The sequence below is a fragment of the Onychostruthus taczanowskii genome, unplaced genomic scaffold (genome assembly GCF_017590055.1).
Source record: "Onychostruthus taczanowskii isolate IOZ18803 unplaced genomic scaffold, ASM1759005v1 scaffold6, whole genome shotgun sequence".
NCBI classification, from domain to species: Eukaryota; Metazoa; Chordata; class Aves; order Passeriformes; family Passeridae; genus Onychostruthus; species Onychostruthus taczanowskii.
In genome coordinates, this window is record NW_024503679.1 from 1,707,231 (window position 1) to 1,729,223 (window position 21,993).

The window sequence follows — 21,993 nt, forward strand, 5'->3', positions numbered from 1 at the left end:
CTCTGTGCCAGGAGTAAGGCCAGCACTATGCCACAAGTATTGCAAGTCCCCAGGTGACCAAGACCCAATTACAGGAGGCAAGAATGTGTTTTAAGACTTCAGTCAGCTTTATTTGAGCTCAACCACAGCCTGCAAAAGTAGCAGTGATGCAAAGCCAGGCATTACTTAAACAAGTACAACTGATTCCTGATCAAAGATGACACTGCTGGAAGAAGCTAATGAAAACACAACTAAGGCCTTATGCAAACCCAGGGAAGGCTCAGAGATTTAACAAGCAGGCACTGAAGAGTATGTGAGAAGAGTTGTTTCAAGAAGAGGGATAGCAGGGAGCTTGCTGGCTCCTCACCCCATCTGTTCACCACATGGGTCTTGGAACAAAGTGCTGTGAATTCAGGTTGTGCAGGCACCAAGCTGCTCCCCAAGGCTGGTCAGAGACACTCCCTGAGTCCCCCTGCAGAGCAGAAGCTCTGTCCTGTGTGATGAAGGAACCAGAGCTGGGTTTAACTCCAACACCACGCCAAGTGGGTTTTCTGGATTGGGGCACACCAGCATGGCCCTGGGCGTGGGGCTGCAGGGATGTGTGGATGGTAGCAGGGCTCAGGGGCTCACACTGGGGCCATGTAGGGCAGTGCTGGCATGGCAAGGCTTTACTAGCACACAGGTCTCTGCTGTGTGGGTCTCAGTATCCCTGCACTCGTCTGTGGATGGCGTTCACCTGGGGAAGGTGCTGGGTGGGAGCCTGGGAGCCTGGCTGCTGGAAGTGTTGCTGCTAGGTGCTGGAGTGAGAAAATGCAGCTTCACCCACAGTTGGAACAGTGTGGGGTAGGGTCAGAAATTCTCATAGTGATGTGCAAAGTAGGTCTGGTCCTTCTTGTTCATCTGCCGGCAAGCCTGCTCCACGCTCTTTGTCATCCCGGGTGGGCCACAGCTGAACACCCCAATCTTTTGCACCTGGGGAAGGAGGGAGCCAAAGGGGTTAGACTGCAGCACAGTTCTCCCCACAGTGCAGCCCCCCTTGCTCTCTGACAGCTTTAGGCATGGATGCTGGCCGAGCAGTGTGTCTCAGCCTCCAGAGGCTTTTGGGGAGGTTGTCACATTCCCATGGAGCTGCCAGGGCCATGGAGGAAGGATGGGAGCCCCCCAGCTCAGGTCAGTGGTTGCAGCCGGGGTCCTGCAATAGCAGGGGGTGTTTGGCTGGTATGGGGCATTGCTGACTCCTGCAGCTCAGCCTGACTCCAGAGGGAAAACAGGATTCATTCCCCTTCTGCTCTGTTCTTGGTGCAAATGCCACTGAGGTCTCCGGGCCCTTGGGCACAGGCTGGGACCAGTCCTCCACAATGGCCAGTGGGTGCACTCCTGCTGTCCCCAGCCAGACACTGACCTCAGGGTGCACCTCCTGCAGCGAGCTGAAAAAGGGTACGAAGGGAGGGCGCCCAAAGTGGGTGATGGAGCGCAGCCCCGTGAACAGGCTCTTGTTCAGCACCTTCTGGAAGTGCCGCTCACAGATGTACTGAAAGAGAGATTGGTGCATGTCAGATGGCCCAGCACAGCCCAGCATGGCCCTGCAGAGCCTGGCATGGCATGGCTGGCATCCTCCCCCTCGGATGTCCAGGCTCACCAGCATGGTGGTGCGCAGATCGAACTTCTCAGCCAGCTGTGTGATGTAGATGTGCACAGAGACCAAGCCGTTCTTGTCGGATTCTTCCACCTCCCGGATGATGTCTGTCAGCCACTCAAACTGCCGCTGCGTGCGTGTCACCCAGATGAAGTAGATCTGTGGCACATCGGAATGAGGCCCAGAGTGGGACCAGCATCCTTATGAATGTCTATGGACTCCACAGAGGATTTTACCCCCAAAGACACCACCAGCAGCAGGAGAGGCATTTCAGAATCACAGAATCAATTAGGTGGGAATAGACCTCGGAGTTCATTGAGTCCAACCTCTCAGGGGGGCTTGTCTTTCAGACACTCTTACCTTCTTACACAGCAGCTTGGAGTTTATGGATGACTTGAAGACCAGGTCCTTGAGAATGGATGCGAAGGGAGTCACCCCGATGCCTCCTCCCACCAACACCGACACCTCAAACTTGTTCCACTCCTGGTGGCCCTCCCCAAAGGGCCCGTCCAGGTAGAGCTGGAAGGGAGTCAGCTGTTAGCACAAGTCTCTGCTTGCCCAGGTCTTGGAAGCCCCCAGGGCTGGAGAAGCGCCTCAGACTTGGCACAACCCTTTGCCAAGGTGCTCTTAGGCTCAGATGTGCCCATGTGTGACATCCTGTGCAGGGCTCACCTTGGGCAGTGTGCCGAGGAGGGCCAGGTTCTTGGGAGAGTAGAGCTCCCGCAGACGGGTGGTCCAGGGCCCCACGGCGCGGATGTGCAGGCTCAGCGTGTCGTCGTGCGGGGCCGAGGTCAGCGTGAAGGGGTGGTACTCCGTGGTGCCCAGGCCCACGCAGGCGATGCGCACCCACTGCCCAGACTTGTAGTCAAAGTCCTGTGGCCGCTGGAACTGCAGGTGGGTCACACCTGGGGGGAGATGGGAGGGGGCTCCGTTAAGCTGGAGATGTTGAGGAGGTGATGTTCCTGCATCGCTGCAGCCCCTGATGCTCTTGCGGGGAGCCTGGGCTGGGCTGGTGCTGTGTGACCAGGGATGTTGTGGTACCTGAGGGCAGGAGCTCGGCTTTCACCACACTGATCTCCACCTTCTTCCTGCTCAGGCTGTACAGCTTGTCCGCGCTGTAGATGAGAGCTGGGATGATGAAGTAGATGTAGAAACGGGGCTGCTGGATCAGTGCGTAGCTGCCATGGATGATGACCTGGGCAGGGAGCAGAACCCTTTAGCAAGGCGAGTCATCACCTCAGGGATGATTTGGGGGCAGCTCATCAGCAATGGGGAGCCAGGACTGGGGCTACCATCCCCTTTGGGACTACCCCAAGCTATTCCATCTCATCAGCTGCACTGGCTTCACCCAGAGGCTTGCAGTGCACCAGCACCATCCCTCCCTTCCAGCCCAAATCCTTTACCAGGATGTAGAGCAGCATGTAGAGGTGGTGAGTGATCCAAAAGCCCTGAAAGCTGACGCGCCGGAAGTGGCGTGTGGCAAACACGTACATCACAGCAAGGACCACGAGCAGCAGCACTCCTGTCATGCCTGTGAGAGGAAGAGTTGAGAGGCCCTGTGGGGGAGAACAGGGCAGCCCCACAGGGGATCTGACTGGACTGGGCAGAGGGCTGCCCATCCTGGACACAGGTGTGCAGGTCTGTCTGCTAGGTGTTCTCACCTGGAATAGTCTGGAAGAACCACCAGTAATACTTCTGTGGGAGCTGTGACCTGGAGAAGGACAAGAGATTGCACCATGCAGTGACCAGAATGAACTAATGGTTTCCATTTTCATTTCTGTCCATGCCCAGGACACACTTGTCTAGATTCTGCTTCAAATTCCACCTACCCATCATTTGTAAAGACACTGGAGAAGAGGCAGGACAGCACACTGAGAGGTGTGACTGAGAAGATGTAGACATTCACTACGTGACCTGCAGTGTGGAGCACTGTAAGAGACAAAAACACGGAGAAAGAAGCATCACTTTGATGTGGGTGGAGATGTGTCAGACTCTGCTGATATCCCCAGGGACCCAGGACTTTCTGTAGTGGAGGGCATCTATGTCTCTGCAAGGTCCTTAAGCTTCTGCCTGGTCCTGCTGTGGTGTGATGGGCTGGTCCTCTGCTGGTGGCTGGCAATCCCCCAGCAGCCCGCCTACCTGAGAAAATCAGGGCTGCCATGGCAATCCAGCGGTGGAAGTCGACGGCGGCATCAAAGGGGATGTAGTGATTGAGGAAGGTCTCCCGCAGGACGGTGATGAGGTTGCGGCACATGGTAAGCAGGATGTAGGAGTACATGAAGGAGATGGAGGCAGCTGATCCCCGGGAGATGATGATCCCCACGAAGGTGGTCTGTGCAATTCCAGTGCTGGGGGATGCAAAGGCGTAGTCTGGGGAGGGAGAGCGGAGGGGGTGAGCGCTGAGGGCCATCACCCTTCCTGCAGCAAGGGGACAGCCACCTGTGTGGCTCCACCAGAAACAGGACACCAGGGATGGGTTTGCGTGGGGAAAGGGGCACAATGACCCAGAACTGCTGGATGACAGGGTGTCCTTGGAGATCCAGGGAGGAGAATGTCCACCTGGAAGTCTGCACCTTGGGATTGTGGCCTCAGATGGCTAATCCAATATAAGAGGGACTCTTGTAAGAGTCCAGTGGAGACCAACAGGATGGGTGGGAGCTGGAGGACATCACAGAGCTATGGCTAATCCAATATAAGAGGAGTCCATAAACTGGAACGAGTCCAGTGGAGACCAACAGGATGGGTGGGAGCTGGAGGACATCACAGAGCTAAGTCTGTGTAAGGGAAAGGCTGAGGGAAATGGGCTTGCTCAGGCTGGAGGAGATGGGTCAGGGAAGCTGGCTGTCTGCAGCCATCTCATGGGTGCACAGAGGAGGTCTTTCTCAGGGATGCAAAGTGGAAGGATGTGAGGCAAGAGCATGACTTTCACTGTAGAAAACTCAGGTTTGAATTCTTGAAATTCTTCATAGGGAGGATGGTCAAAAACCACCGCAGGCCAAGCAAGGCGGTAGAATCACCGGCCTTGGAACTCTTCACACCTTCTCTAGACAAGGCCTTCAGCAGCCTCATTCAGCTTTGGAAAAGGGTTTTCTCTGAGCAGGGCATTACACCAGACCCTTCCAGAGATCCATTCCAACCACTGGGGACTCACTCCAGGTGAGGACTGACACTGTTGCCCAAAGTTTTGCTGGGCAAGTCCCCATCGTGCCCCAGGCAGCCACCACGGCCCGCAGCAGGGCAGGGTGGGCACTCACAGTAGGCTCTCTCGGCAAAGACGCCGGCAGTGACCGCGGAGAAGAGGATGACACAGACGATGTGGCGCCGGTAATTCTCAACGAAGCGTTTGAACTCCTGGATCTTCTGCTGGACTCTGTTCCTCTCGTACTTCTTCCGTTGTGCTTCCGTGTACAGGCGCAGCTGGTACTGGTTCATCCTGGCAAATACAGGAGTGCTGGTGTCACTGTGAGGTTTTCCTGGCAAGGAATGGCTCAGCGCCCAGGTTTGGGTTTCCTTTTAAAGCACTCTTGCACATCAGTGACAGGGGTGACCTACAGGGCACACCATCTGAGGGTGATCTCAGGTCAGTCTGCTCCACAATGCCTTCAAAAGCTGGCAGCAAACGTGGAGGCAGTGACTCACAAATGAAACTGTAGATGAGAACTGTAAATTTCATAGTAATATTCAACCATAAAAACTATCTGCAAAAGGGGAACTTCCTTAATTGGTGCAATTAAGGCAAACCAAGACATTCTGGCCATCAATAGCAGCAGCTGAACTGCTTCCTTGAACAAATACTTGCTGCTGCCACAGCAGGAAGGACCAAATTGTCTCCTGCAGCTCTTGTAGGCAGTCTAGATGAACCACAGAGGAGCACAGGCAGGAACTGTCAGACAAGACCCTTCTCTAAAAGCCACTATGCCAACCTCTGGAGTTGGCCACTTCATCTGTTTGGAGGTTGTTTTTTTTTTTTTTTTGTAGAGGCACATGACCCAGACCCAGCCATGGCACTGTCCTGCCAAGATGGGATTCTTTCTGTAGCTCCTTGGCCAACAAGTGCCTCCTTGGAGCAGTGACATCTGCCTGGAAGGCTACCCAGTCTGACGTGGAGGTGTGAGAAACAGCAAACAGGATAAGCCCGAGCCCCAGAGACACAGCTGGTGAGGGGACTCACTTTCTTCCTGGTCTCTTCCTCAGTTCTTGGCCTTTTCGCTCCATGTAGTGACTCACAGTGTCCAGATTTGGGTCTTTCTTCTCCTCTGAGATGGTTCTGTGAAAATAGAGCTATGTCTAACCCACAGTTCTCTTTACTGGAAGTGCTTGCTGAAATTTTCCCTTTTTCTCCACTTCCCTTCTCAGGCTCAGCTGGGAACATGTCCAGCTCTTTTCTGCAAGCCTGCCTGCATTAATTCCAATTGCACATGGTCTGGATTCACTCCAAGATAACCCCTCCATCTGAAGAGCAATGCAGGACACCCCTCCACACAGAGGATGCAACAGGGCTCTGCAGGAGGCAATTCCTCCCTTCTGGCTGTGCCTGGGGAGGAGGACAGCAGCCCCACTGCAGCATGCACCTCCCACCCCTTCCCCAGCACTGGGAGCTCCAGCATCTGGTGGAAGCATTTGTTGGAAAGCTTGGGGTGGAGGATAGATGTGAGCCAGGGCAGCAAGAGAAGGAATAGCAGGAGTGACACTAAGGAAGGGAGCTTACCCTTTTGGCTCGCTCTTTTTTATGAAGGAGACACAGTTGTGCAAATTTTGCTTGGAGACCTCAGGGATACCTTTGGGGAGACAAAAGGACAAACAGCAAGACAAAGTTTATTGACTCTCCTGTGGGCAGGGAAAAACTCTGAAGTGATCCAAACATGTCACACATGGAGCAACAGCTGATGCCCCGTTACTGCAGCTGAGGTGGGGAGACTGATGGGCCAGAGCTGGAGCTCAGGACATCTTTTTGATTGTCTTGGATGGCAGGGGGTTCTGAAACTTTGGCATGCAGACAAAGGTATTGTGACTTTGATTTTGATTTATGGAGTAAATTACTAACTTTGTATGAAGAATTACAAGTCATAAAAGTTTAAGTAGCATAATAGTAGTTTTCACAGGGTGAAAAGTAGAATTTTGGGATTTTTAGAACGGGGGTTTGGAGTCTTAAGATGGAGAAATTTGGGTGTTCTTTGTTTTGTTGGTTTTTTTTAACTTCTATTTTTTTTGGTGGTGATGGTGGCGTTTTTAGATTGGTTTAGAGTAGAAGTAGACAGTCTAACATAGGTGATAGGTATTGGAAAATAACTGTAAATGAAGTACACGTAGCTTTTAGTATAAAAAGACAACACCAGCCCAGGGGCAGGGAGGGTGCCCTTGACAGACCTGCAGAGCAGACCTCTGTGGGTCTGAGAGAAAACATTTTAGATAATAGATAATAAACAACCTTGTGAACCAGAGCCGAAGAATCCCGGCTCTTTCTTCGAACATCAAGCTGGGAAAAAGGGACTCTCGGAATCATCCCGACAGCAAAGAACCCAAGAGGCCAGGATTTGAGAGTTCCATACTGGGTGGTGCCCATTGCCTCCAGCCTTGCAGGACCTGGGCTGTCCCAGGGCTCGTGCCACTGACCTCTGACGCAGAGCTGGGTGAGCCGAAGCTCGCTGTCGTGGTCCCGCAGCATGTAATGGAAATTCTCCCATGTCAGCTCATCCCTGTCCTGAAACCCCGAGGCCCGGAACATGGACTCGGTCACCTGCTCTGCCTGTTCTCTGGACAGGCAGTTGTTGGAGATCTCAATGAAGGACCTGGAGGCAAGACGGGAACCCCAGCTGAGTCCCTCAAATAACACAGGGCAGAGTCCCAGACCAGTTTCAAGGGAGAAATGGGCTCTTGGTTGCAAGTGTGGAATCCATGGTGCACAGAAGCACAGAAACTGGGACTTGCTTGTGAAGACATGTCTACAAACATTGTGAAAACATTAGGAGAGAGGAGGGAGAGTACCTGAGCATCCTCAGAAACTCCTCCTTGGAAAGGAATCCATTCTCATCAATGTCATACATCCTGAACATCACCTTGGACTTCTCCTCTGGGGACCCTGGTGGGGAGAGGAAGAGGCAAAGTAAGAACAAGATCCTATTTTCATCAACAAAGATTATTTCATATGTTGGTTTTGAGTGTCTGGACCCTGCAGCAGTGGAGCCTCACCCTTCCTCTTGACTTTCTCAAATACAAGGTGAAATATTGGGTAGACACACATTCTTTCTTGTGCATTATTTTTCAAAGTCAAAGTGTGCTTTTGCAGAGCAATGATTTTTCTGGGGATTGTTTTGATTGAATCTGGCATTCAACACCTCCACCTATGAATCCACTGTTCAGTGGTCATTTAGGGAGAATCAGATGTCAGACACATTGCTATGACCTCCCAGGCACAGGATGCACAGTCCCTTCAAGAGAAAGGGCTGACATGTCTGTGGTGGTGGAAGACAGCTCCCCAGCTCCCCTCATGAACCATCTTCCAGAAAACACAATTACATTGTCACACCCCATAACCCAAGCTGAAGCTGTCCTGAGTGAAGGAAATTTTAACCTGTAGCAGTGTCTACAGGTTGACCTGCTGTGTGAATCATGTCCTCCACTCTGACAGAGCCTAGAAACAGGTCCGAGGGAGCAGACAGAGGCATTAACCAGCTCCAGCTCCCACCTTTCATGAAGACCACCAAGATGTCCAGGAACTCCCGAAAGGAGATGTAGCCATTGCCATCCTTGTCAGCCAGGGAGAACATGGACTCCACGAACATGGAGTGCTCTTTGAGCCCCAGGGCTTCAGCAAACTCAGCCCTGCTCAGCTCACAAGTGAGAGACTCCTTTGCCTTCTGTGAAGATTCAAAGCTGAGCTCCCCAGCATCAGATCTGTTGATTTCCAGCACCTGCGGGTTGTGTCCCACCAAAAGAAATGCTGTGAGTGATGGCAGAGCTGTGAAACACCAGAAGGCTGGTGTTTCCTTTCTGACCTATTGCACAAAGACTGGTGGCTGCCTGGCACAAAACTCTTGGCAGATACCATGGAGAAAGTCCTGTGTCTCTCCCCTACACAATGTGACTTCTCACACTCCACGTGACTGACCGCTCTGGAGACCTGTTACAGCACCCAATAGTCTCTTTGCCACTATAGACACTTGTTATCACTGCAGGAGATCTCCCTTTGTCTTCTACAAAGGAAAATGTATTTCCTGGAAGTATTGGCAGCTTCCTTGTGTGTGGCTTACCCGCTCTTCCAGAAAGCACCAGCCCCAGTGTCCATTGTTTAATCAATACAGAAATACCTTCCCACACACATCAGGGCTTGCTACACCTCTACACACCTGAGCAAACAGGTGCCTGAAGAAGGTCTCTAGAATTTGTTTTCTCTGCTCCTGGGTGACTGCCCGCTTCATTAGGCTCTGCTCCTTCATCTCAGACAGATGCAGGTCAAATCTGCTCTCCTTCAAGTAGTCTCCTAGCTTCCCAACAAAGGTGCTCCTCTCGCCCTCCTCATTGAAGAGCAGCACCTGCAAAGGACCACAGACTGGCTGTGATCACCAGGGGCTCAGCTCCATGGTATTTATTGGGTCTGGTGGTTCTCAGGAGGCCACAAGCTCCCTTCAAGGCCTTACAGTGCTCGCAGTGCCCCCAGAGGAGTGGTGCAGAGGACTGTGGAGGGTGCAGGGGAAGGTGCCATAACCCAGGCACCATGGTACTTACCAGGTCGTACTCCTTGGGGCTCTTCAGGAGCAGAGCTTTGTTCCCTCTGTTGTTGGAGAGGATCACCTCCACTCTTTGCTGGGCTTTCAGGTTGATGCTCCGGAGCACAGACCCTCTGCTATCCAGCACTTTGAGCACTTTGTCAGCTTGGAACTGAATGTAGACAGGACAGTTTTCTGTCTTGGGCCCATGCCACTCCATGGCTGGTGGGAGAGAACACAAGACTCAGCTGGAAAGGTTCCTACTCATCTCAGAACCTCCTTCACTGAGAGGCAGTTTGGGAGTGATTTCATGACCAGGAAGGTCTCTTCTTAAAGGAATAATGATGATCTCCTCACTGCAGAGCTCAAGCACATGAACACAGGAGCAGGGACTATGGAGTACCGACTGTGGAGCAGGGAGGCAGCATTTTTCCAGTGTGCAGAGTGAGGAGCTACTGTCCCTGTCCTGGAGCTGCTGGTGCAATTGCTCTACACAGGTTTCCCTCAGGCAAGGTGTGGTCTGGGAGGATTGGAATTGGAGGGGCACAGGATGACTCAGGCTGGAAGGGACTCAGGTTGGAAGGGACTCAGGTTGGAAGGGTCTCAGGTTGGAAGGGTATCTTGCCCAACCCCCTGCCCAAAGTAGGACCAGCCACAGATCAGTCTGCTCAACGCTGTGTCTGGTCAGCTCTTGGTTTGGATGGGCTACCAAGCTCTCTGGGCTCCCTGTTCCACTGCTTGACTGTGCTTCTGGGGAAACAGTTCCTCCCTACATCCCATCTGGGTATAAGCACCAGGCCCAGCCCTGCCTCAGCGTGTGCCCTGGCTGCAGCAGCAGCAGCAGCAGGTGCCACCGCAGGGCTGGCAGTGTCACCTCACCGTGTATGGCCTCGCCGGACACCTCCCTGCGCACGCTGGTGCCGTGCTTCCTCTGCAGCTTCTTGAAATCTCTCTTGCGGAAAACAGCAACAACCCAGGCAACAAACAGAGTCACTGGGAACACAAGGGAGAAGGGGGCATGAGAGATCACAAGCTCCTTTTGGCTCCCTCCTGGTGCCAAGGACCCTGCCAGCTCAAGCACCTCAGCAGAGACCGGGACTCAGCAGCTCCAGCTGGGAGGTGCTTTGTCCCTGGGCACTCAGCCCCTTTCTCTGGTGGAGAGGTGGAAGAGGAGGAGGGTGACAGGAAGAGGAAACAGAATGACAAACCCAGGGGCAGGCAGCAGAGGACGACGATGATGATCCCGAAGCCTGCGGCGCTGCCTGCAAAGTAGTCCAGCACCACCATGGGCGTGCAGCTGGCCAGGTGTTGAGCTGTCAGCTGCTGGGGCTGGGGGCATGGGTCCCCTGCAAGGGGGAAACAGGCTGTGAGTGTCATTGACCTTGTACCCAGCTCACCTGCATCACCCCCAGGAGCCTCTGCATTAAAATGTTGATGGGGGTCATGGCTGAGTGACCCAGAAGTGCAGAATTGGCGTGCTTGATTTAAACTCCAGATCCTGGGGACAGCCTTTGGGTTTGGGTTCAACTTTGGCCTGCCACAGCAAACCAAGCACAGAACTGGACTCAATTGCTCTGGAGGTTCAGCACCATCACCTCTCCTGCTGGGATGGGCTGACCAAGAGGCACCCTGGGCCACAGCAATCCAGGGCTCAGAGCCTACGCTCATCTGGATGCTGCAGATCCAGGAAGTCCTCCTGGTGTGATTACAAGGAACGCACACCAAGGGAACAAAAGCACCTTGCAAGGTCTGGAACGTTGCCCAAATGTAATGCTTACAGTAAATGGGAAGATGTGGCAAGATTCCAAGAGGAAAAGGCATTTTGCCAAAAGTAATACGCATTTTCCCCTTGGGACCATGCCTGCCTGCACTATAGTCTTCTTTCAACATCTGCATCATGCATCAACGTCTCGCTCACAAGCAACCCTTGGATTTTGTGTCCATTTTGCTGGTTTAGGGTCATAGCAGGTGTGAGGCTAAGAAACTCCAAACCTGATGTGTTCCCTGTGCCATTTACTCACCAGCTGTGTCGCTGGGATGGCTCTGTTTTCCTTGTTGCCTTGCAGGAGCCATTCCCTCCCTGTGCCCTCCCATTGCAGGGTGCACTCACCCTCTCTCCAAATGAACACGTGGGGCTGGAGGTCTGTGGATTTGGCATAGGTGACGGAGGTCAGGACGCTGTGAAAGGTGGTGTTACGGATCTCCCTGATTTCCTCCTCTGTGAACAGCCTGAGGAAAACGACATGGAGACAAGTGGTTGCCCCAGGTGCCACTGACCAGCAGCAGGAGGGAACTGAGGAAGCTGGAGGATGCTTTTTCCTCCAGCTCCAGTTTTCGTGTGTTACTGGGGTTTGCAGTGCAGCTCACAGACAGGGACAAAGCCATTACCCATTCTTGGTGTTTTCGAACCAAAACCTGTCGCCATCACGGAGGCGCAGAAACTGTTCCAGGATGATGGTAGAGAAGAGGGAGCCCTCAGCCTCCAGCATGCCTCCAGGGAGCAGCTCCAGCCCAGCCATGTTGTTGCCATACAGGGCAGCGACCTTCTGCAGGACCTGGTGAGAAACCCCCACCACACATCTGTGAGCACAGGCAATTCTGCCAGGGCATCACAAAGTGTTGGCAAGCCTTAGGAGTTGTAAGGAATGTGCATTTCCCAGGCACTACACACATCTGGGAGGATGCTGAGCCTCACACAGCCTCGAGCTCATGGCTTGAACTTGAGCAACTGAGCATCACTCCCAGGGCATCTCAGCTCTAGGAGGAGCAGAGTGCCTGGTGGCACGGGAGTGTAGCACTGGGGCAGGATGGTTTATTCATGCCATGAAATTACACAGTTACACCCCTGCAGGCATGAAAATCAGCCAGGGCAGGACATGCACTGATCTCCCTCTTCCTGCAGAATTCAGTTCCTGCCTGGAAGGTCCCATCACCCTTTGGCCCACATACATTCCTTGCCCAGACCAGTTCCCTGTTACCTGTGGCTCCAGGTGTGGGGCAAGGTTTGACCAGTTTTGGAGCGGTTTCAGCCCAAAACGCTGCCGGACTTGGTTATAGGTCGGCAGGCCAAAGTCTCGCCCTCGCTGAATCCAGCTGGCCACGCGGTCAGTGCGGGAGTACTTCAGGGGCCCATACCAATAATCTGTGGGTGGACATGCTCCATGTGTCCTGTGGTTCTCTGCACCTCCACTAGAGAGGCTGAAGTGGCTGGGTGCTGATGAAGGAGGCAGTGGGACCTGCCTCCCCACCTTGCCCCCAGCACAGCCTCAGGAGCTGGGGTCCCCCACCAAGGCACAGCTGCAGTACAGACCTTGGAGATCTTCCACCACAATGTTGTCCTCCCGCTCTGCTATCTGTGAACTCATCCCCAGCAGCAGGTTGTCCACATCTTCTGCCTGCTGCAGCCCAGGGCTCTGACAGGCATGGGAAGAGCAAGTGATTCCTCTTGCACAAGGGAGGACAGAAAGTAGCCCCACAACCCTGAACTGGTGCCCCCAGGGGTGCAGGCTCATGGTGTAGGGGAACTGGGGACTTCTTCCACGCTCATTTTCTCCACATCAGATCAGCCTCGAGGTCTGAGCCTGACACAGCTGAAGGCTTGGGATGCTGGATGGGGACAATCTCTCACCCCTTGTCTGGCTGTCATGCTCTGCACCTAATTTCCCTTACAGACCCCTGTGGAGTGCCCCATAACACAAAGCAAGGGATGAAGCCCCCTGGCCAGCCTGCCACATCCTCAGGAGCCCTGGTACCTCTCTGCTCCAGTAGCTGTTGCAGAGCCGCACTGCTGGGAACGAGGCACCGGAGACAGAGACGTTCTGGAACCGGCACCTGCTGTCTCTGGAACAACAGAGAAGGATTGAGCCCACAGCCCTGAGCCAGGGCTGCCCGGAGCTGCCAGGGCTTGGCTGTCTCAGCCGAGGGCAGGACATGGGGTAGGGACAGAGACCATCCCAACAAAGACCATTCCCAGTCACCAACCCAGCTTGGGCATCCCTCCCCTCACGCAGGCACTGCAGTCCCATAGTCCTGCCAGGCTGCTCCTACCTCTTGTAAACTCCTGGAGGCACCATGGTGGCCAGGAACTGCCCCACAGCTGCCACAAATTCAGGAGAGAGGCTGGGGTCCAGGTGCTGCTGGTAACCTGTGGGACAGTGGCCAGGCTGGAGGGAAAAGGTGCCAAGCTCCCTCTCGGTCCCCACCCACCTGCTCCCCTAGTCCCCCTCCCCTGCTTCCAACACTCCATTGCCTGCCTCCCCCTCACCTTGGTACTCCGGGACCCGCGTGCCCAGCAGGGTCGGCAGCCACTCATACAGAACAATGCTCTAGGGAACAGGGAAGCTGGGTCAGGGCCAGAACCATGCAAGATCTTGGGGGTCCCAGCAGAGCTGCGGGGTCCCGCCCCTCACCTGGAAAGTGGCAATGACCCTCTTGCGAGCGTGCTGGAAGAGATCCTCATCGGACCAGGCAGGATGCTTCTGGGCCAGGGCTGTGGCCAGATGGTTGTGGTAGCGAAACCAGGCGATGCTCTCAGCCTGCAGGAAGGGGTTCTCATTCCCCCAGGCACTCCCCAGGTCTGCAAGAGCCACCATGACCGTCAGTGGGGGATGTCACCACTGGGTTTAGCTTTGCCCCTGGCTGGAGGAGCGCACCCAGCCCTGTGGATCAGCCCAGTGTCCCCTTGTCACCCTTCCTTCCTCCCCAGGCAGACCAGCAACCTGGGCAAGTGAGAAGCAGCACTGAGCCCCCAGCACAGACCTGCTGGGCAGGTGAGGAATTCCAAGCAAGCTGAGTGGGTTTGTATCAGCAGCAGAGTTCAGCTGGGATCAGAGCTGGTCTCTGACATTGCCACATGGGCATGTGGCCTCTGGAGTTTCTGCTGTGTCCTTGCTGGAGCTCAAATCTTCCACCCCCTTGGGAAACGGCCTGCTCTCCCACAGCCCTCCCGGTCCATACATCCTGCCTCCCTGCATCTTCTGCCCTTTCCCCCTTCCTGGGCTCCACTCTGGGCTCAGCTCCAGGGACCCCCTGCTCCCAATCAGGGATGAAAAACTATTGGAATGCCACCCTTACCGTAGATCCCTCGGGGACCGCCCTGTCCCGTGGATGGATCCAGCGCCTTCCACATGGGAACCCTCCCGTCTGTCTGCCTCGGGAGGCTCCTGTTGGGCCCTGATGCCAGCTGTCCCCCCAGGAAGCTCCTCAGGGCATCGCTCCAGGAGTGTGAGGGGCCGTAGATGGAGCTGCCATCCAGCCAGCCTGTCACCTCGTTGGTCTAGGGCAGGCACAGGGAAGGGACATTAGCAGGTGCCAGGGTTTTGATAGAAAGGTGTAGAAAAGAGGTCTGGAAAGCCTCAGTCTGCCTCTTTTGCTCTTGCAAAACAGTCTGTTTTAACCCTATTTTATTTAACAAGGGCTCTCAGGAAGCAAATAAATACACAGATAATCTCTGTGCAAACTTCAGGAGTTAGTGCCAAGCAGAGGAAAAGACCAGGTACAAGCTTTTCAAAAGTACATTTGGGATTGTATTTTCCCCAGTTATCTTGACTATGCCCAGAAGCAGACATCTGTGAGTCCTATGTAGGCTGGAAGGGGACTAAACCCATCTCTGGGGAAACTGGGAACACCAGAGCTGTCCCCTCTGATCTCACAGCAGGAAGTCCCACTGTCCTGGCAGCATGTTGAGTACCTCCCCTGCCAAATGTTTGCATGGAAACATGCTTTTTATTCTGATAACATGCTGGAGTTTCCAATTTCTTAGGCTTTTAAATGTTGACAAAAGCATCACTTGCTAAACTGGTCTCTTCAGGGTTTGTCACATGAAAGGTTCAGGGGGGATATTCCACTTTGGTGATTTTGGCTGGGACAATCTCAAGCATGAAAGAAATCTGGGGAACACAAGCAGAACAGCAAAATCCAGAGAAACTGGGGGAAAACCTGGATTTATTTTCCAAAATGACTGAAAATCAGGGAAGCACCCCATCTTTGTGTCAACGCCAGCTCAGCTTTGTGATACATTATTAAATACAGGACTTGGTGCCTAAAAGAACATGCAAAAATTAACTGACTTAATTACCTTTTCTTCATTCAGGAAATGCTTTGACCCTGGGCAATCACTAGCATTGCTCAATGTGAAACCTGCAAATTGACTTTGGGTTCATATAGTTGATCCAAACGCTTGAGAGATGTGTCTTTTTAAGGACATAGTAGCACTCTCATTTTATTTTTGCCAAGTATCGTGGGTGCTACTGACCTCAATGGTGGGCGAAGACGAATTTGGAGGAAAGGCAAAGAGCAGAGGAAACCACACCTACCTGTTCCCGGGGGTTGTTGGGGCTCTGTCCTGTCTCTGCTGCCCAGCGGGCGCGCTGGAAGGGCAGGACCACATCTCCAGTGCCAGCAGGGTCAAACACGGCATCTCCAGGGGGAATGTGGATGTTGAGGAACTCAGCAGGGCAGCCGGGTTTCTCTGTCTCCAGGATGTCCAAGAGCACGTGGAAACCTGACACACACCAAAGCGTGGTCAGCAGCTGCCAGGAGTGCCTCCAGCACCTGGAGCAGGACACCAGGGAGGGCAGCACAGGCTGAGGGGACCACCACGTGCAGCAAGGGTGACCCAGGCCAGGTTGAACAGGGCTGGAAGAAACCTGACCTACCGGAGCAAGATGACCATTGAGACCCCTTCCAACCCAAACATTCTGGGATTCCATGATTTCCCAGAGACAGACATCTCCAGGCCTGGAGACCTAAGACCCCACTGAGCTCCTGGGAGACTGAAAAAACTGCTCCAACTTGCAGCAGTTTAGCCCAGCACGGCTCTTATCGCATCTGTCCGGTGTTTTCGCCGTGGGGCAACTCCACTGCTAAAAGAAATGAGGAAGTTCCCAACTGACAAATATCAGCACCTGGGTCAACTGGCAAAGGTCACCAAAAACCCACACGGGCTCTCCTAGCCAGACAGTGCTGTGGTAACCTCATACCCCAGGTTTGTGGGTCTGACATCCACACAAGGGTTGGGTGAGCAGCGCTCCGATGCACGGCCTTGGGTGCGTGAAAAACCAACATTTTTTCCACCCAAAGCTCCATTTTTGCAGTTGGTGTGGGGCCCCAGGTCTTACCAAAGAAGACAGCCAGCACGGTTGTGTTCCTGCGGGAGGGCAGCCCCGAGGGTCCCCGTGCCACCGCGTTGCTCAGCTGGCGAGCGCTGGGCACGCGGGGCTCCTGCAGCGCCTGGTACACGCCGTCCGCGTAGTTGGCGGGCAGGAGACGCAGCAGCCTGGCTCCTGCAGCGCCAAAAAACATGGAATTTTGCTTCACGTGGGTTCTGTGCTAGCCGGTGGGAGGCACAGCCACAGCAGGATATGTGGGTGTGTGTTTTCAGAAGAAAGCAAGAGGAGAGCACGGGATCTCAGAGTGGCCAAGAACATGCAAGCTTTGGTGGCATCGCCCAAAACTTCCTGCAACACGGGAATCAGTACTCTTAAAGCCAGGAGGGATCCTCCTCTCTTCCAGTTGTACTTCTCTTGCCTGTGTGCATCCCTGCTGCCTCCTGGAGGTCTGGGATGGTGCTCCAGAGGGTAACTGGAGCAATGTTGAGCTGTCCTGTGTTGACTGTGTAATCCTACACAAGTGTGGTGTTTTCCAGCACCATAGGGAATGAGAGAGGGAACAGCCAGAGAAGCAGCGCGACAAGCATGAAGATGAGAGAGAAACACCTTAATTTTGCACATGCTGCTGGTCCCAAAACTGAAAAGCCCAGAGGCAGGAGGTCATTTCTCACTGCTTTTAAAAGGCTTGTCACCAGTGTGGTGGGCTCCATTCACTGGAGCTCCCCAGAACTGGGGGAAATCCTGAACTCCTGCTTTAGTTTGTGGCTTAGTTTCCATATGTTGGTTTCCAAAAGTTATGGTCTGATCTGTCTGCTCTAGAAGAGGAAGACCTGCTCTGTCAGGGCTGGTTTTTCCTGTCAGGCTTTGATGTCACTAAGGGCTGGTGACACACGTGTCATGTGGGAAAGCCCTTTGGACTCGAAGCTGTGGCAGTTTGTCACCAGAGCAGTGACCAACCTGCCAGAAATGAGGATTCAGAATCTTCAATGTTTTAAATAAGATCCTGCCTGATCTGTCCTGGTCCCTGGCTCAGGGACATCTAGAGCTGAGCCCATGGGCTGGCTGTAGGCATGAGGAAACAATGGCACAGGGAAATCCCAAATGCCTCTCCCAGTACTGACCAGTACATGGTATCACCTCTCTGCAGGGCAGAAAATCAAAAGGTTCAGCATGCCTGGACCATGAACTCTTCTGCCTTGTTTTGAATCCTTGTTGAACTGCACGTTGATTTTGGCTAAAGATGGTTTTTTGCAGCTCTGGGATCCCTGACCATCACAGAAATACCTGCTGAAAAGAGCTGAGTCTATTCTGAGATATCTCACAAAGGCCCAGCTTTGCTCTGGGACTGATCCAACACCAGTGTGACCTGCAGATTGTGCCGGGGCAGCAGCAGAACGTGGCAATGCCCAGACATGGGCAGTCTGGCCCCTCCCTGCTGCTCTAGCAGGGCTCTCAGGTGCGTCTGGGCCCATGGATGGGAGCTGGCACTGTCTGCTGACCTGCCTGGCTCAGGCTCAGCTCAGAAAGGTTCCTGTCTCAAAGCCACAAGGCAAGCCAGATGCCCAAGGGGCAGCTCACCTTGCCCCATCCCAGCATTCCCATGCCTGGCACTCACCCACGGAGCCCTGGCTGTGGTGCAGCAGGTTGTTGTACCAGCCATCATAGCGCTGCACCTCCCAGGAGATGCTCTGCTGGGCTCCTGGAAGAGACGAGACCCGCTTCATGAGCAGCAAGGAAAAAACATGCAACAAGCATCACCACTAAAGAGTTACATTTATATTGGGAATTTTTCCCCATGTTCTTTCTGAAACTTCCCAATTATGCAGGTTTTCAGACAAGTTTTGCACTCCTTTTGAGGGACAATATCCAAAATTAAAAACTCATGCTTGTGATCCTGATGTGCCCAGATCAATTTGTGGCCACCACCAGTCTAATCCCAAAAGACATTCCTTTTCTCCTTCTCTCCCACTGGATCAGAAACCTCTCCTTACTTCTGCCTCCTACAATGTCCACGTGAATCAAAGAAACACTTGGTGCTTTTGTATCAGCATCAGACTTATATCCTTCATGTTCATTTTTATTACTTTTAATTTTTGTTTTGCTAATACTAGCAAAGACTTCCAGCTCCAGCCAACAAGCTGTCTACTCAGCTGCCGTAGGGCAGTCTCTGCCTGCACTTTGCTCAAATTTTTTCTTATCTCCTTACAAACTGCATCATAGAATGATAGAATTTCTTTTGAAAGGGACCATAAACACCACCTGGTTCCATTAATTCCTGGTGTGGGAACTTTCACAAGAACAGGGTGCTCTGATATGGTGTCCTGTGGGTCAGAGGAAACTCCCCTGAGGGGCATCAACTACCCAGGATCTCCCCTTGGGTTCCCCTCCCCAAAATCACACTTACTCCCCAAGGTCCATGTTCCCACCAGAACCACAACCAGACTCAACATCGCTGCTGCAGGGTCCATTGGCCACTGGGTCTTTGAAGCAGCAACCTGCAATGGAGAGGAGAGGGAGGGAGCTGCAGGTGGGCTCTTCCCAGAAGCTGGAAACATGGGAAGACCAAACCTCAGCTCCTTTTTGTGGGTTCTGCTGCTGGGTAAAACCTCACTGCTGCCATCATCCATCGGCAGTGCCTGCTAATTTGGGCTCTGGGAAGCTGGCAGGAGCCATGTGAGACCCCATCACCTTGGGAAGGTTCTGCTGGGATGTGTCAGCTGGCCTGAGAACACCTTTCTGCTGGAGCAGGAGCAGTGGCCCTGCCTTGGGGTGTCCCAGTTCACACTCACAGCTCATCATCTCGTTGTGTCTGCTCCATTACAGAGAGCCCTTCATTACAGAAACAAGCACATTTCAGCTGGAAATTTTTCCTGCGTTGACCCATCCAAGCAAATCCAGCTGTGAACGTGATGGAAGAGCCTTAGCACACAGTCAGACATCCCAAAGTGTGTGACTACTGCAGACAGGACAACTTGATCCCCTCTGAGCTAACCTGATGGCCATCCCTCCTGACCAGCCTTTCTCATGATGCTTTACCATCACCCTTTCCACAAAAGCCCTGGATCCAGAGCAGGTTTCACCACTGGGAACTCAACATTTAAAATCCCAGGCAACACCTGGAAGAAGAGAGGGATTCCCAGTTCTGAACTGTGAAGTGACTTAGAGTCACAAATGTCACAGTTCCACCTACCACTGGCTTTCCATGCACAGAAATGTCAAAAATGAATTTAACTCCAATACAGGGTTTGGAGTTAAATATGGCTCTTTGTCTCTGGTTCAGTGTGTATCCAAAGATCAGCACTATTTCAGAAGAGCTGTGCTGCCAAGAGATGCAGCAGCACTCAGGTTTCAGCTTTTCCTACACCACTCTGTCACATCCAAATTGATATTTTAATTTTTTTTTCATTATTTTAATTTAAATAAAATCTGGTTTTGGAAAGGCTTACACATTCCCGCTGCTCAGCAGGTTTTGTATTTGATTTACTGAGAGCTGCAGTGGGGATTTTTCACCTATAATTCCCAGTGGTGCAAACTGCAGAACATGAGTTCATGCTGAACTGTCTGCTTGGAAAACAAAGTGGTCTGAGACTTAAATACTATCATTTGCACTCACATTGATTACTTTCATCAATTTAAACACTCATTGCCAGGCTGTGAGCAGAGCATGTAACCTGTGGTCAGTCCTTCTGCCAGAGATTCCTGTACTTTTGGGTTTTTTTTGCATTAGAAAATAAGTTGTGTCTCAAGAAGTGACATGTCCACATTCTTCCATCCTTCCCACCCCACAGCCCCGTGCCGTGCAAGGTCTGGGGGATGTGGGATTTATTTTGTGCAGCTGGTGGGAACCAGAGGCTCTGTGAGCCCCGTTCTGTACAAAGAACATGAAAGTTTGGCTAAGGGTGACACACGGGGGTGGCTGTGACCTCCACCAGGAGGGGCAGAGTGCTGCCACCATGGTCACAGGGGACTGGGACTCCCGCCTGAAAGCTGTCCCTGCTGGAGCAGCCCCTCCTGAGCAGGGCAGCAGCTGCTGACTTGTGCAGGGAGGTGCCCACGGCTCCTGTGCTCTCGAAAGGGAGATCCCAGAGCTGGATTGATCTCCTGACAAAATGTACCAAGCCCCGTCCAGAGCGAGGCCTGAAGGTGCCACAGAAGCGGCTCAGGAGACACAGAGCAGAGCCAAGGCTCAAAGCACAGCACCACAGCCACAGCACACATCATCTCCCCTTTCCCCCTGGGGCTTCTCATAGAGTTCCAGCAGAACAAGTGTTTTAAATTTCCTTCTGTCGCTGAGCACACCTCCCTTTTCCTCAGCTATGGGAATTACTCTTGTCCCAAGCTGTGAGATGACATGCCAGTTCTCATGAACCCTTTGTCTCCTTACGCCCAGGAATTAAAATCCACTTATTGCCTTATCAGTCCAAGACTCTGGAGGTTTTCCAGTCTGGATCGTGGCCAATGTGGTACAGTAACAGTGATCATCTCACAGACTGACCTGGGAAGTTCATGGTGCAGCTTGCTGAGGGAAAGCTAGGCAAGTCTGGATTATTTCCACAGCCTTGTCAAGCTTTCCAGGAATATTGTGATGATGAGCCCTCCAGACTCTGCTTTTCCAGAGATTCCCTGTGCCGCCTTTGGAAACTCACTCCCTCCCTCTGGATCTAGTGAAATTAAGCCTGTCAGCCTTGTCTTCTCCCATCAGAGAGGATCGCTGAGTCCTGTCAGAGCCTGGAGTTTCACACCTCTCCAAAAACCGTATGTCAGATAGTGCAAACACAGCTTTCCACAGAGCAAGGACCTCCTGTTCCACCTGATCCCAGCAGATTTAGCTTTAGGCTCCCCTAAAGTTAGGGCTTCAGCCTCCAATGTCTCTTGGGCTCTCCCCAGAGCCACAGGTCACCTGGGATCATGGAACACACCAGCATCCTGAGAGAGCATCTGCCCCATGGCAGAACCTAAGTGTGGTGACCCAGAGGACAGCAGATCCAAGGCATTCCATAGCCTGATCCCTATGGTCCTTGTGAGCCACAGCTGATTTCTGTCTCTTCCCAGTGCTTCTGGGGGCTGCCACCTTCCCCCACACCCCAGTCAGTCCCGGGATTTCAGAACGGGGTGCATGTCCCTAGCCTTGGATCTCAGAGTGCCCTAGAGGTGTGCACGCTCCCGGGACAACCTGCACAGGAGCGGTGTCCCCAGCTCCCCCCGGGGCCGGACAGCCCAATGCCCGGAGCACGGCAGGGACTCTGTGCCCCGGAGGAACGCGAGGGGTCTCTGCCTGTGCCCGCCGTGTCCTGTCCCCACGCAGGGACACGCTCTGCCCGTGCCTTCTCCCTCAGCGGCAGGGATGGATGAGCGTGGCTCCACCGCACCCTGCAGGTGAGGCACGCACGGCTCCATCTCACCGTGCTCACACACACCCAGAGCCCCCGGGCCGTGCAGTGACACGGGGACACAGCCCCTTCCATCCCCGGCTCCATCTCACCGTGCTCACACACACCCAGAGCCCCCGGGCCGTGCAGTGACACGGGGACACAGCCCCTTCCATCCCCGGCTCCATCTCACC

At 53.4% G+C, this 21,993-nt stretch overlaps 1 protein-coding gene across 1 annotated transcript; it reads right to left on the reverse strand.

The window, feature by feature from the left end:
- Positions 1 to 828: 828 nt before the first annotated feature.
- Positions 829 to 19,050, reverse strand: LOC121343480 (dual oxidase 2-like). The gene is given in 35 exon segments (XM_041418694.1): positions 829 to 951; positions 1,382 to 1,510; positions 1,619 to 1,774; positions 1,976 to 2,134; positions 2,288 to 2,520; positions 2,657 to 2,810; positions 3,019 to 3,146; positions 3,277 to 3,326; positions 3,445 to 3,544; positions 3,755 to 3,985; positions 4,870 to 5,048; positions 5,787 to 5,882; positions 6,324 to 6,393; positions 7,229 to 7,404; positions 7,601 to 7,694; positions 8,301 to 8,526; positions 8,962 to 9,147; positions 9,341 to 9,543; positions 10,201 to 10,314; positions 10,530 to 10,667; positions 11,432 to 11,550; positions 11,710 to 11,876; positions 12,300 to 12,463; positions 12,632 to 12,734; positions 13,074 to 13,161; positions 13,369 to 13,465; positions 13,586 to 13,646; positions 13,731 to 13,897; positions 14,395 to 14,596; positions 15,636 to 15,823; positions 16,440 to 16,604; positions 18,046 to 18,129; positions 18,835 to 18,929; positions 18,931 to 19,013; positions 19,015 to 19,050. Coding segments are annotated over 35 exon segments (4,764 nt in total).
- Between the last annotated feature and the right edge of the window lie 2,943 nt (positions 19,051 to 21,993).